General features: G+C 50.0%; 1 protein-coding gene across 1 annotated transcript; it reads left to right on the forward strand.

Annotated features, from left to right (window-relative positions):
* The first annotated feature begins 3,691 nt into the window (after nucleotides 1-3,691).
* On the forward strand, nucleotides 3,692-8,557 carry LOC149347418 (uncharacterized). The gene is made up of 4 exons (XM_089541578.1): nucleotides 3,692-4,711; nucleotides 5,513-5,683; nucleotides 6,761-7,073; nucleotides 8,277-8,557. The coding sequence occupies exons 1-4, from the start codon at nucleotides 3,692-3,694 to the stop codon at nucleotides 8,555-8,557; spliced, it is 1,785 nt and encodes a 594-aa protein (XP_089397704.1).
* The last annotated feature ends 7,054 nt before the right edge of the window (nucleotides 8,558-15,611 follow it).

Raw genomic sequence — 15,611 nt, forward strand, 5'->3', positions numbered from 1 at the left:
TTAAATTTGTACTGCGAATTGAACTGTGAGCTGTGTACGTTGATGCAGAAAATTGTAAGAGGACCTTTTTGGCTGCGCAGGCCATGATCTACGCATGTATACATCCACATCGGCGAGGGGGGCCCCGCGGAAACATTCACTCCTTGAACTGTTTTGTGGACTTAAGTTGGGTGCTATAAATCGCCGATTTAAACCTCTAGGAGTTCCGCGCAGTCCAGACTTGCGTAACGCCTATCAAGGCCAGTCACCGGAAACTCTATGGACCGGAATACGAATGAAATTTGAGTGCCGCCATTTTGAAAGTGCTGTGATACCATTTCTTGAACACGGACTTTCTGGCTGCCATGCGAAATGACACTGACACGACACAGGCCGCACACAGGAGCAGCGCCTAAACTACTCTACTGAAAAGCTGCACGACACCGTAATTGAAGACATAATTTGCAAGGATCGAGTTTTTTATCCTGGGACTTTCAATGAGGCAGTTCTGTCCGCTAGCGATTGGTTTTGCACGCCCCTTCCGACGCCGAAGCAAATGCCTCCGCTGAGCGCAAGAACTTCGCAGGCGATTTTGTCAAACCATGTTTTATTAAAAGTCCGCGAAACGTTGTCGTAAGGATCAATAATGCGGCGAGCATTCCTATGAACCGGTCATGGGCATGGTTGCCCTTTGCGCGGTAATGCGGGAATGCGTGTAGATACAGCTGGTATGATATGATTCTCGCAAGTTAAAATTTAAATTAATTGGCTTTCTGGTGATCACACTCCAAGCCACAGCGCTATTTCAGCGAGACGTCATATATCGATGCCTCTAACGAGTAAGCACGGGAAACCAACGCTCTAGCTTCGGGCTGGACTTGTCTTTCTGGCGTGGCCGAGCAGCAGTACTGGCAGTGTTTCACTCGGTTGGTGTAGTGGTTAATACGACGGGTTCAGGCGTTCAACCACCGTAGGTGAGAGCTTTGGGCGAGCCGAAGGCCCCCAACCACCCGTCACCGCACGCATACGCTGGGCCACCACTGCGGCACACGCAACCACCGCAGGGAGAAGAGTGGAAGAGCGCCTCGCAGCTCAACAGGACTCTAACTACACAAGGAGACGTTTATTCACTTTGTCCTGAATTCTCCGATCATACCTGCATGTTCCCAGAACAGGGTCACTGAATGCTCAACTTGTTGCGATGGCCACGCAGTTAGGTCGACCGTTTTAAATGGTCGTCTTTACTCGTATTTTCTTACCTGCCTCAAATTTCGTTCTGCAGCATTCCATTTTTGGACGCTGGTCGGCATTCTTAACGCATAATGGCAAACGTTGCAGGCTGACCACTGCGCAGCGGCAGAGCTCTCGGCACACGTTGCGCATGCGGTACACAGCGCTAAAAACCCAGCTGCTCTTTTCCTCGGCCTGTTAATACATTCGTGGACGACGCAGTGCCGCCTAGTTGACTTCTTGCACATCCAGGAGGATGACAGAGATATGTTTAAGCACTCGGAGAGGTTGCAAAGCTCGCTTGCAGTGCATGGCGCAAAGACACTTCGCAGCGTTTTGGCAGCTCACAGAAAGATGGCGCCCGATGTATGAGTTTGGCACTTTGGGCGAAGCAGTCCCTGTGCGAGAGTATCGTAGAACCTTTCTTATATCTAATTTGCTCCACACGAGCAGTCAAATTACTTGTGCACGCTCCCTCAGGACCATCACATCTGCGACAAACAGGTTTAGACGCGCCAGTAGCTCATGTGGCACTCTCCATGTTCGGTCCTTGATCTGAAGGGGGCTTTCGACAATGTTAAACACGGTAGCATCCTGGCCAACTTTCGTTCCACAGATTGCGGGGCTAGGGCCTACGCGGATGTAAGAGATTTCCTGCCTAATCACTAGGCCTTTCTTCGGATTGAGCACGAGGAATACGGATGGCCCTTACACGATCGAAACACGGGGTACCCCTCAGGGAACGGTGTTTTCACGGCTCCTCTTCAACATAGCTATGATGGGCCTCCCAAGCCAACTGACCCGTTTGGAAGGCATTGAACACGCGTTATATGCAGATTACATTACAATCCGGACCACCAAGGGGAGCTTTTTGGGGACATGGAGGCCCGCCTTCAGCAGGCCGCTTCCATAGTTTATGCGGATGCTATCGACTGTGGGCTCCAATGCACCCGCTAAATCACTTCTTCTGAATGTCAGAGCGAACCAAAAGGACAAGACGGCAATACACATCTCACTGTCAGGAGGTGCATCACAGAGGTGGAGGAGCTCCGGATTCTGGTCCTGTTCATTCACCACAGTCTCAGACCGGACTCCACAAACTGCGAAACACAAGAGAGTAGACGAACAGGTAGGGTGTATGATCGACCGCGTTTCCAAAAAAGCGGGCCAAAGACGCGCTTCGGCTCGCCTATGCCTTCATGGCTAGCCGGATCTTCTACGGTGTGCCATACCTTCGCACTACTAAGCAAGACGGAGAGCGAATAGACGTCTTCATCCGCAAGGCAACAAAGCGAGCCCTTGATCTCGCTGCGGCTACCTCGAACTCAAAACTTAAGGCGTTGGGGGTGCTCAACCCCTACCAGGAGTTGTAGGAGGCCCACCTCGTGAACCAATAGACGCGGCTCATGCAAACGGCCCCCGGGTGCCTCCTGCTCAACTGCTTCCACATCCAAGACGATTGCACTCCAGAGGAAGCCGAGCGTATCTTAGAGCTGTGGCGCCATATGCTCTGGGTCTCTGCGCTCTCCCGTGGGTCTCTCTGCTCCCCCGTACTATGTAGACGTAGGAGGGCCGTCGCCCACAGGATTTTACACGGCCGCTGTTGTTCACACGAAAAGCACGTTCATAGACTCTCCTTCCGAGCCCAGAATTCAGCGCGACCCGAGGAAGGGGAGACTGCGCTTGCTGCCTCGGTTCCCAGTTCAAGAATCATCATCACGGACTCCCGAGAAGCATGTGATCATTACTTTGCAGAAGAGGTTTCCCCCTTATCCACTGAAATTCTAAGGCAGACTGGCACTGATCCAAAATCGAAAAGAGTCATATGGACTCCTGGCCACCAGGGCTTACGAGGTAATTAGACCGCTGACGGGGCAGCCGGAGCGCTTACGCACCGGGCTTCTGATCCCAGCTCTTCTGTCTGGAGACAAACTAGCCGCTGCTGCGGTTAAGGAAAATCATAACACATTATAACGACAACCGTCGCCTTTTCCCGACGCCTGCAAAGCGACTTAGTAAGACAGGTGTTAAAGATTCTGCGTCGATAAGGCGCTTCCAAGACATCTTCACGGCACGACGGTGGGGGGCCGCCCATTGCGTCCGAGGGAACGGACATCGGCTCGCTCCAAGGTCACTTGGGAAGCTCCCCCGATTCCCCCGAAGGAAAGCGGAGTGCGTGGGTGTGGCATGTGACAGTGATTTGTGCGTCAGGGCCGACGGGCAGAGGGGACAACTGCTTTGTCGGTGCCAGCGAAAGACAGACACTCAGCGACCCCGGAGAGGCGAGCCTCTCGTTTTTGACGCTCTCCGGCCAGTGTTCTTTCTGTGGTGTAGTTTGCAAAATAAATCCTCGTTCGTTGTTGTTAAAGCATTTCAGTCTCCCGAAAGTCATTGAAAAACGAACAATTCTTTGGTGCCGAAACCCGGGAATAAGAGAGCGACAACGTGAGAAAAGCGATTGCGACTACAACGGACGGCGGCGATGGAGCGACTCCAGACAAAGAGGAAGGTGACGCGCGCCGAACTGGACCGGCTCAACGAAGAGCTTGCGGGAATATCGACCACGGATGACCTGGGGCCCCAACAGCAAGACCGCATCGCGGAAATCTCAGATGAGTTGGAGGTCCTTGCTAAAGAGGCGAAGGAGCAAGACGCCCTAATTGAGCCGCATATTCGTGACGAGGACCTAGAGGAAGAGTATAGAGGTGTTCGTCAGTGCCAAGCGCTCATCACACGAATGCGGACCCGACTCCGGCGTCATACAGCGAGAAATTCGTCTAATGGAGCAACGAGCACTATTAATGCAGAAGTCTCCACGACAGCATCAACTACTGATCGCACCGGACATCTGAGATTGCCGAAGCTCGAGCTCCAGAAATTCAGCGGCAACAAGGTTGAGTGGCAATCATTCTGGGAACAGTTCCGGCAGGCAGTTCACGAGAGTAACGGCCTGACGAACACTGAGAAGTTCCTGTACCTGCGGACAGCGTTGACGGGGAAAGCGGCGGCAGCACTGACCGGCATCCAGGCGACGGAGAAGAACTACGACTTCGCCATAAAGACGCTCGAAGAGCGCTTCGGGCGACAGGATGTGCTCGTACAAGAACACCTGACGCAGCTGTTAAACCTTCCCCAGGTTAGAGCTCTGAGTGATGTAAGCGCGCTGCGACGCCTCCACGACCACGTCCAACGAAACGTCGCAGGACTTGACACGTTAGGCGTCAAATCTGACAGTTACGGTGCGATGCTGTGCGCGGCTTTGTTTCGTGTACTGCCCGCTGAATGGGCTGTTGAATATCATAAGGCCCACAGTACGGACAAGGATATGCTCGACAGCTCGAGTCTCCAAGGCATCCTACAGTCAATCCGTTTGGAAGTAGACAGCAGGGAAAAGATACACGGAGGAGGCACGCACGTTCCTCAGCAAGCACCGAGACCTGAACACTCCAGAGAACGCCTTCCCGGCAGCGTGAAGGGCAAAGGCTCAGCAGCCAGCCTCCAGGTGGGTGCCAAATTTATCAAGGAGAGATGTCCTTTCTGCGCTTCCGATATGCATGAGGCGGAAGAGTGCAAAGCCCCAATCCCTATGGAGGAGAAGAAGAGAAAGCTGAAAAACGAAGGGAGATGCTTCCGATGCTCGAAAAGAGGACACATGACGAAGGGGTGCAAGAATTGGTCACTACGCTGCGCGAAGTGTGGCCGACGTCACATCACCTCGCTTTGTGACCCACCTGCTCAGAATTCCAGCGGCGAGACCGCTACCGGGTTGCACTCAACAGCTTCTCTAAGCAGCAGCAACAAAAACGCCGTGCTGCTGCAGACTGCACAGGTGTGGGTGGACGGGCCTGAAAGAAAGCGCCTCGCTCGCTGTCTGTTCGACGGAGGCAGCCAGAGATCATTTGTCACAAAGCAGCTCTCGCGAGAGTTGAAACTGGAGGTGACTGGCGAAGAAGAAGTTACCATCTACCCCTTTGGTGGCTCGGCCAACATTATGAAAGAAAAACGACGCCGAGTTAGAGTGTGGCTGAGAAGCCAATACAGCCGAAAAGAGCACTGCATTGAGGCGCTCGAAATTGATGAGATCTGTTCCGACAAACTCCTTCTCCCAGAAAATGCTATCGAGATGAGTGAAGTGGCTGATTTGGAATTAGCGGATGTCACAGTTCCGCCAGCTCACCATGTCACACAGGGAATCCAAATTCTGATTGGCGCAGATTACTACTGGACATTAGTGCACGCAGAAGTGAGAAAAGTACAAGGAGCCTTGGTTGCGCTGAAGACAGACTTCGGTTGGACCCTGCAGGGACCGATAGCGCGGTCCGCTTCAGGTGTGTCGTGCTCTACCGTGGCCGTTCTGCGCACCAGCGTCTGTGACAAAGAAGCCAGCCTATCGGGCGAACTTCGAGCATTCTGGGAGCTAGAAAGCCTCGGTATCACCTCAAGCAGCGGCCCTTCAGGAAAGGAAGAAGAGCAGGTGAGAGAAGATTTCCATCATTCTCTGACTTTTACTGATGGGCACTACGAGGCAAGCCTCCCTTGGAAACCACTTGACCAAGGGCTAGCCAACAACGAAGCTGTAGCAAGAGAACGCCTGGGCAGGTTGATGCGACGTCTAAGACCGAACAGAGAGAAGCTAATGGTGTATGATGCTGCTATCCGCGACTACATTGATCAAGGCTTTGCTGAAAAGGTTCCAGCACACGAAATCGACAGCTCCGCACCGCGAGTGTACTATATGCCTCATCGTGCTGTGTTTCGCTCCGAAAGCTCGACCACCAAAGTTCGCATAGTATTCGACGCATCTTCGAAGGCACAAGGCTGCATGTCACTTAACGATGCTCTCTCCACCGGCCCGAACCTAAACCCAGACCTTCTCCGGCTTATTCTAAACTTCCGTTGCCATGAAATCGCATTCACCGCGGACATCGAGAAGGCCTTCCTTCAAATTGGCATCAAAAATGAGGACCGCGACGCACTGCGATTCCTCTGGTATTCATCTCCACCATGTGAAGGCTCAAAGGAGGATAATGTAGAGGTGTGGCGCATGACAAGAGTTCCATTTGGCGCCACAAGCAGCCCGTTCCTGCTAGCCGCTACAATACGGTATCACCTGGCTAACGTCTCCGAGGAGCTCTCTCACTCAGCAGGAATTCTAGGAAGTTGCCTGTACGTCGACGATCTGATAACCGGAGTCAGCAACGCAGAAGAGGCAATGAAATTTTATGAGGAGGCTCAGCGAATAATGAGCTCAGCTGGCATGAAACTGCGAAAATGGAGCGCTAACAACAAACTCCTGCAACAACGGTTCGATGCTGACGGCGTTGGAAATCCTTGCGCTGACACTGCGACGACGACATCAGCCATAGCAAGAGTACTGGGGCTCGAGTGGAACAGAGAAAACGACGAGCTGAAGTATTCCCTGAAAGCAGCGCTGGAGCTTCTCACAGTCAACAGAAACACCAAACGCTTCGTGCTGCAAGCCTCAGCGAGAATATTTGATCCACTCGGTCTCTTAAGTCCAGTGACAATTACGGCGAAAATGCTGTTTCAGGAACTTTGGATGCTTGGTTTGGGCTGGGACGAAGCATTGCCGCACGGCGTGAGTGAGAAATGGGAGAACTGGATCGATTCGGTGCATCACCTCAAGGACATTTCCCTACCTCGTCGGTACGACTGCAGTGCCAACAGCACCCCTCAACTTCACATATTCACGGATGCAAGCCCTCAAGCCTATGGAGCAGTCGCCTACCTGAGAAGCGAGAGCAATGGGAAAACAATGGTTTCTCTGGTCATGGCCAAAACGCGCGTCGCACCGATCAAGACGCTGTCCCTGCCACGGTTAGAGCTTCTTGGTGCTTTGATAGGTGCGAGGATGTGCGCATACCTGAAGGAATCTCTGGGTTTGAACCTCGACGAAGTGACTTTGTGGACAGACTCCATGATTGCACTATATTGGATCAAAGGATCAGCCGCTCAGTGGAAGCCCTTTGTGGCTAACCGAGTTGGAGAAATCCAAGAAAAGACAAGCCCAATCGACTGGAGACACTGCCCTAGAATCCACAACCCAGCAGATTTCCTAACTCGAGGAATTTCTCCAGACGCACTCAAAAGCTGTGAAAAATGGTGGAAAGGACCCAAGTGGCTTACGCAGTCACCGGCAACCTGGCCTGACACACCGGCTGATATCCCTACGGAGACAGTCGACGACGAAAGAAGACACACAAAGTTAGCGGTCAGCCATGTTGCAGCACAGGCCCCGCCACCATTAATTGAAATCAAGCGCTTCAGTAATTTGAATCGCTTGCAACGAGTCACGGCTTGGGTGCTAAGGTTTGTGCACAACTGCGCTCGGAAAGAACGTCTAAGGGGCCCGCTCAGCGCTGACGAAATCAGGCAGGCGCAGCATTTCTTGCTCCAGGCAGTTCAGAGAGAAGCTTTTGGCGAAGCGAAGAGCCTAACAGACCAGAGCAGTCGCTTTCAAGGACGTCCAGAACTGAGGAGTTTAAACATGTTTCTGGATGACACTGGACTGCTGCGACTGAAGGGGCGTTTGCAACACTCCAACCTCAGCTATGAGACCGCTCATCCGGTAGTTCTGCCTGCTTGTCACCCTCTCGTCGACCTCCTGATCCAAAGCACTCATCAACGGCTGCTACATGCGGGATGCCTTGACACCTTGACGCAGCTTCGAGAGAGGTTTTGGATAATACGTGGGCGACAAGTCGTAAAGAAAGTCCTGAGCCATTGTATGACCTGCAGAAAAATGAGCCGCAAAAGTGCCACGGAGCCTGTAGCGCCACTGCCACGAGACAGGGTGTCAGAAGCAGCTCCATTTGCGGTCACAGGCCTTGACTTCGCGGGACCGCTTTTAACAAAGACGGAAGGCAAAATCATAAAATCGTATATTTTGCTTCTGACCTGCGCAGTGACAAGAGCAGTACATCTAGAGATTGTGAGCGATCTCTCAACTGGCAGTTTCCTCATGGCGTTCCGTCGCTTCGTAGCGAGACGCGGCATCTGCTGCACGCTGTATTCCGACAATGCTAAGACTTTCCACCGCGCTGCAGCGGAGCTGAAGAAACTTTGGACAACGGCTCGCCATCAAGAAGTACTCGACTATTTGTCCCAGCAAGAGATTGAATGGAAATTCAATGTGGAAAGGGCAGCTTGGTGGGGAGGCTTTTGGGAGCGGTTAGTACGCTCGGTGAAAAATGCATTGAAGAAGGTGCTGGGCTGCAGCTACGTGAACTTCGAAGAGCTCTGCACGATTCTGGCGGATATCGAAGCCGTGATAAACTCTCGGCCCCTCACTGCGATCTCCTCTGACGCGGGAGATCGGAGCCACTGACGCCGGCACACTTTCTTGTCGGAAAGCGCTTGACCGCTTTACCAACCTGCGGTGCACATCCCACGGCTGCCAGCTCCAGCGTACTCAATCGTCGTTGGAGGCACAGACAACGCCTGACTAAAAACCTGTGGAACCGGTGGCGAACCGAATACTTGTGTTTACTGAGGTCCCACTATCATTCTACTCCGACAGCCTCAAGTGACCTGCAAGTTAACGATTTGGTGCTGCTGCATGACGATTTCCACCCTCGACAAACATGGAAAACTGGCCGCATCACGGAGCTGTTTCCTGGGCGAGACGGAAGAACGCGATCCTGTGCAATACGCTTGCCAGGTGGCACCACAGTAAGGCGCCCGATCCAACTCTTGCACCCGTTAGAGGCACAAAATGAATGAGTTAGAACTCATTCGGCGGGGAGGATGTTAAAGATTCTGCGTCGATAAGGCGCTTCCAAGACATCTTCACGGCACGACGGTGGGGGGCCGCCCATTGCGTCCGAGGGAACGGACATCGGCTCGCTCCAAGGTCACTTGGGAAGCTCCCCCGATTCCCCCGAAGGAAAGCGGAGTGTGTGGGTGTGGCATGTGACAGTGATTTGTGCGTCAGGGCCGACGGGCAGAGGGGACAACTGCTTTGTCGGTGCCAGCGAAAGACAGACACTCAGCGACCCCGGAGAAGCGAGCCTCTCGTTTTTGACGCTCTCCGGCCAGTGTTCTTTCTGTGGTGTAGTTTGCAAAATAAATCCTCGTTCGTTGTTGTTAAAGCATTTCAGTCTCCCGAAAGTCATTGAAAAACGAACAACAGGAGGAGTGAACTTTGAGGCGCCTGCAAACAGGTACTCTACTCTGTCTTGCAATCATCTAACATTACGATCCTAATATGGATGGGCAATGCCCGCATTATGGGGAGGCGAGATATCTTGCACATGGTATGGGCATGTACTCAAAATCCCCAACTCCCTCCTTCCCCTAACCCCTCCCGCGAGGTATGGGAGACTGCCCTCCTCAACTGCTCCTCGCTTGAGTCCCAAAGGGCTCTGGTGAAACGGGCGAGAGACGGGGCATAGAAATGCGGCGTCCCGGACTAGGGATGCTGACCATATATGTGGCTCCCAAACTCTCTCTATTCCACCAAAAAAACGTTTTCACCACCACCACGACCTCTTCTAATCTGAGGATAAAAACAGCGCTAACGGGGACGAAGCAGAGAGAGGCGTGTCCCTCTCTCTGCTTCGTCCCCGTTAGCGCTGTTTTTAGCCTCAGATCATGCACCAACCAGCCCAAATTTCCACCCTTTTGAAGTACTCTTCTAATCACCCGTTTTCTCCCTGCACGTGTGCCCCCCCCCCCCCCCCCTCCCCTTCCTCCTCCTTCACTCGTTCTCTTTTCTTCGCTCGTTCTTTCCTCCTCGCCACTCTCGTCACGCTGAAAGCGGCCACACTCGCCGGTCGATTTTTGGCGTCATGGGCCCTCACAGCCTCAGGCATTAAAACGTTCACCGCCTCGTGGGCACGTCCGTGAAAAGTGCATTATGGCGATTAGACTACCGGGAGGGCACAGATCATCTGCCGACGCACGTGTTCTCCTCAGCTTACTAAAATGAACTGGAGGTGTTACATTCTTTAGAACAGTTCATTTTAATTAGGTACTATGCGCAGGAGAGATGATGATGATGAAAACTTTATTTGGAACACGGGAGTTTTGGACACGTAGGTCCTTGGGCCCCCTCACGGCCCCACTGCACTCAAACGTTCATGTCCCGGAGGCTCATGACGCTGGCAGCCCGGCATGTGGAGAATACCTAATAGCCGCAGTGATCACACTGCCGTATAGGCACGCGCACTGCTGCTTCGACCAGCCATGTGAATAACACCACTTCTGAAGAACGAGATGGAGGGAAGCTAATGCAATAAAAGTTGCTCACTGGGATTACCTGAAAGGATGCAGTGCGGTTTCCTAAATATTTTTTTTTTTTTGCGAGGAAATACATGTAGATCCGATTGATGGCAGAGAAGGCGCCTTTTGGCTTTAACGTCCCAAAACGACTCATGCCAGGAGGGACGACGTATTGGAGGGCTGCGGTTAATTCCTATCGATTGGGATTCTTTAGTGAGAAATGATGTCGTACAGTACACGGCCCTCCAGCATTTTGCTTGCATCGAATTGCGACCGCCGCGGCCGGGATCGAACCCGCATCTTTCGGGTCAGCAGCCGAGAACCATACCACTGAGCCACCACTGGCGGCTTGGTAGGAAGTATGAGGTGCTTTAGTGTTAATTAAGGATTAATAAATATTTGATGCGGCAATCTCTTGGCAGTGTCTTGCTTTGGGTTTTATATTTTTCGTTTGCTCTTGGTAGGAGCGGGTTTTGGGATATAGCGCCGGAACTGACGAACAATTTAAAACAAGTAACTCAGAAGCTATTCTTGAAAGTGTTGAGCTGATTCATTTTGATATCAGTGAAAAGTTAACGCTCTTGCTTAAAGAGGTAATAGTCGAAAAATGGTCTCGCTATACGCTACCTTCAAGGTTTCTTCTAGCACACACGCGAGCGCGAGTGGCATAACAATATTTAACGATTTTTTTTTTGTCGGAAACGAAAATACTCAATCAAATGACAAATCCGTGATGCAGAAAATGGTTTTTGAAAGCTTGTTAACGTTGTACTTGCAGGAAGTTGGTATGTCTCGCAGTAGGAATTATTAAACAGCGGATTTCTTTGCTACTTGCCAGTTTTAATGCATGAATTCATTTACTTTTTCACCTCCCGTTCTCCAAAAGATCTTTGTTTATCACTTTATACACAGCACCAAAAAGCACGTCCAAGTAAAACACAAGCGCAAAGGTGCACGCTCGAGGGATTTGAACCCATGCCTCTTTAGTGACAGAATAGACGATATGCGAAATAGCTTGGCGGTCTGGCAACACCGCGCCCACAACTTCTGGTTTCCATCTTGATTCCGTCGAGCTCGTCGGGCTGGTGCATCGTTTGCTATGCGTACTTTCTTCTTGTGAGTGGAATTTCAACAGGCAAGCTTCAGCTGCTGCGTTGTTTTCACAGCTGATCTTTGACCAAATGTAGGTGCTTTCAATAAGCGCCAGCTTACTCCTACCGCGTCCTCAGCTTCGCTTGATGTCTGGCGCTGATGATCGCAATAATCGGCACTCGAAAGTGGGTTGGAAAGTCGAACCGTGACCGTGTGCTGCTGTCGTTTTAATGCTCGCATTAAAGCACCAATTCAAGCATCACGCATTATCATGGCTATTTTATTCCCAGGTGGACGCGAATTCATCTGGTAGAGTAGCGAGCGGTTATTTTGCGGTGAGTGCGCACGTGTGTTGACAAACTTCTGTGACAGTGCGAACTTTCGTTCGCGCCGACGCCAGGAGCTTCGTGCATTGCAGTATAATCACACAAGACCCTCGACCAGCTGCGTAATTCGATTCCTTTACAGCAATGTGCAATGCTCCTCCGCGGTTTTCAACGTCACCGTTTCAGAGCCCGGCGTCGGTTGATTTTCGCCACAATTCGTTGAAGCCGCGTCCTGCTTAAGACGCAGTCAGTCAGTCGACATTAACAAGAGGAAAGTAGGCATGCACATATAATTCAAAATATTGTAAGCAAAGACGCAGCTTTTTTTTTTTCAGATAAGCACTGAGCCACCGCGGCGGCTTGATTAGAAAAAGGTGCTACAGCTGTAGGTGCATGCACGGACTCGATACGCTGGTCAAGCTGTGAGTGCAGGGGCGAAATTACCATGTTCGGTTGCTTCCGAAACTTAATTAGCTTACTCCCAAACTTGGACAAATGGCTTTGTTGCGAAGCAAGCTGTTGGAGCTTGCCACAACAAAAACAAAATCTGATGGCCTGAAGCATTTTCAGAACACTGTTGCACGTACTTTCTAGCTTAGCAATGCGTCCCTCCTTCATAATAAAGTAGGTATATTATTCGCTTCTTTTTTTTAGATTTTCGTCGCCGCAGAAATCGAAGGTATAGGAATCCTTAAGAAATAAAGTATTCGCACCTCAGTTTTTATACGAAGGGTGTATTGCTTAACAAAGACTCCTTGACGCGCATAACATGTGCGTATGGTCCGGAGAGTTTGCTCGCCCTTCTAAAACTAATTGAACACGGGAAAAACTTAACTGAACACGTAGCAAACTAAGCAGTAATCGGCATATGGTTCTTCGAGTGAACTTATTTCGCCACGGCACGAGCGATTGGCCCGCTCAAAAAAATTACCTTCTCTATTACGTTGTTCAAGTATGCGTCTATACATATATTCACGCCCGACCGGAGAGTTGATAAATGCACGAAATCGTCTGTTAATTTTGATCAGAGACAACAAAGGATGTGGTCCCTATCTTAATTTAAACGCAAATCACCTCGAAACCTTTGTCAAAATCAGCGCAGAAAGCGAAAGCTGCACACTGATCCGCGTGCTGACACTTCTACCTCGCATGGCGTTTTGTGTTACTAAAACGTTGGGACGGAGTAAAAAAATAGAAACGCGAAAAGCTAGAACGCGCCTAGTTCTGGCACGCATCGTAGTGTCTTTTCACAGAGGAGAGGGTAGCGCAACACTGCATCTGCATTTTACTTTTCAAACGAAGCGCAGCCGTTTTAACCCAACGCTGGGCAGCGATTTCGTTTTCTGTACCGAACCAACATGGAGGACGTAGTTATCGGAGCGCCGAGAGATGGCGCTGCGCATTTCGCTTATCGTCTATTGGTATAGTGAACTAGAATGTATTATCATTGATAGTGAAAGCACAGCCGACGGCGATGCAGCTTCTGTGACTTGGCTTTTGCTGCTGAGATGGAAGGGTGAGAGAGGAAGAAAACGCACGGGGCATGGCGACTGGCTAAGTAGGCTTATTTTAATTGATGGACGGTAATCTATCGATAGAGGCCAGGGCGATTTGTTGTCCATGTCGCGTAAAAATTACACGCCCTCACCCATGGCGTTTCTTGCATGTTTTACTCGCTGCTCTGGCATGTTGGATGTTCTGAGCTCGGGACAGCGTCGCCATCTGTCGAAAACCAATGAAACCAAACCGGAGGGCTGCACTGTGGCGCGTAATTGAATGGTTTATTCTGCTAGAAGGTGGGGGGGGGGGGGGGGGGGAATATAGCTAGCGCGAGTACGTATTGAAGCCGCCCTGAAAAAAAAAAAAAGAACGACTGATGTTCTCTTTTTAAGCTTTGCTTTGAGTTTCATGTGAGCGAAAAACCATCACTGCATTCAAACAGCTGTCTTTCACCATATCAAATTTTTATACGTTACTATAAGGTGTGCATTCTATTATAGAGAGAACTTAAAGGTTCAGCTTAATTAGCACGCGTTTCTCCATCTTGCCAATGAAATGATACTGGTACTAGTTTGCTTTCGACAATGTCTTCATGTTTCCAGCAGTCTGTGCTATACAGATAGCTATACAGATAGCTTTCTCTTCATGAATTTTTCTACTACTGTATCAGAATTTGATTGAAAAAAAATTGGGAATAGCTCGTAATTTAAAAAGAAATAAAACATTTATTGCAAAGCTAAGATTTTTGGTATTAGTTTTATTTTCTCTATTGTTTGGCTCCTTATGTCTCGTTATTTTATTGCAAACCTCTGCCTTCTGTCTGATTTTTTTTTTCAAGTTACAGACCAAAATTAATTAAAACCGAAATTTAATTTACGGAGTTTAGTTTAATTTAATTGTGAGAAATTTAACCGTTTATTGTAACAACTCTTGGGGTGCTTAACTGGAGTTCTAATTGGAGACACAGGATGTCCCGTGCAGTCCATGACTACTAGATCATCAATATAATCGGCTTCTTGCTATGTCATCCAAGGGAGTACTAAAATATTGATTCAGATATTGAAAAGCGAGAACAAGTCTTAATTTACCACTCGGCGCAATTAATGCAGGGTCTTGTGCCAGTTGTTGCTCCGTTATATTTAAGTTCCAGTTTAGCTACATGCCCCTTTATAAATATTGTCGTATCGTATCGCGATAAGGGTTAACGCGATGCCTGCTCGTGGTTTGTCGCGTTCACCATGCCTTGCTGCGCATGCGCCGGCAGCTCACCAAATGTATTTAACCCCGTGCGGACGCCATGCACGGAAGTCGTTGGTTCGATACTCCTAGTGAGCACCTCGTAATAAAGCGTCCCGTTCCCTGGCCGGCGTCTGGTTGCAACAAATAACACAAAAAGCGTTGCGTTTAGCGTGGAGCACAGTATTCATACTATATGGAGGTCCTTCTAATATGCGGAAAGGGAACAAGAAGCGCGCAAAAAAAGATTAACTATTGAGAATTGTTAGCAAGGAAGGTAAAATTTATTTTCAAATATAATACGCAGAAGAGGAAAAATAGGTATTAAGCTGAATAGTGTGTCCTTAGCAGTAAAAATAAAGTGGCCGCAGGCACTTAAGAATGCCGACGTGTGCACAGGCGGAAGGCTGCCTGCTCGTTCTGTGAACGCAGTTCCCGTGCCCTGGAGTACATGTAATCGGATGCCACGCAGATGCTAATTCTACCTCTGTATGGCTCGACGTAGCCGCAGACGCAACGCCGCCGAACCCCTTCTGGTCTGTGCGAAAACTTCGTGAAGGCAGTCGCAGCCGTACCGCAACCCGCTCTCCGCATTAAGGGTATGACGTGAGAGCTTGTGATGCCCATATATACAGACATGGCGTTTCTTTAATATTCGTAGATCCTAGATGTCCTCTTATTACTCCTGGCACAGTAGTGGAGCGGTGGGCCAGTGCCCTGGAATGGTACCCACGAAACACATAACATTTCTAAAACGTCTTCAAACAACTCTAAACATATAGCAACGTCTAAATCTGGATTGAAACTTTTAAAAAACATCTAAGCAGTGGACCTTTACCCACAAACTTCTAAAAACATACTGAGAACTGTTTATTCACAAGCGTTTTAAAAACATACCGATAAAAAAGGGTTATTCACAGCTTCGCTAAATATACGTTTTTCACGCAACGTTTTAAAAACTTCTGTGACTAGAAGTTTACTCTGGAGCGGTTTAGCGAGGTTTTT

This window comes from Amblyomma mixtum, chromosome 4 (genome assembly GCF_055824585.1).
Source record: "Amblyomma mixtum isolate Tamu chromosome 4, ASM5582458v1, whole genome shotgun sequence".
Classification (NCBI taxonomy): domain Eukaryota; kingdom Metazoa; phylum Arthropoda; class Arachnida; order Ixodida; family Ixodidae; genus Amblyomma; species Amblyomma mixtum.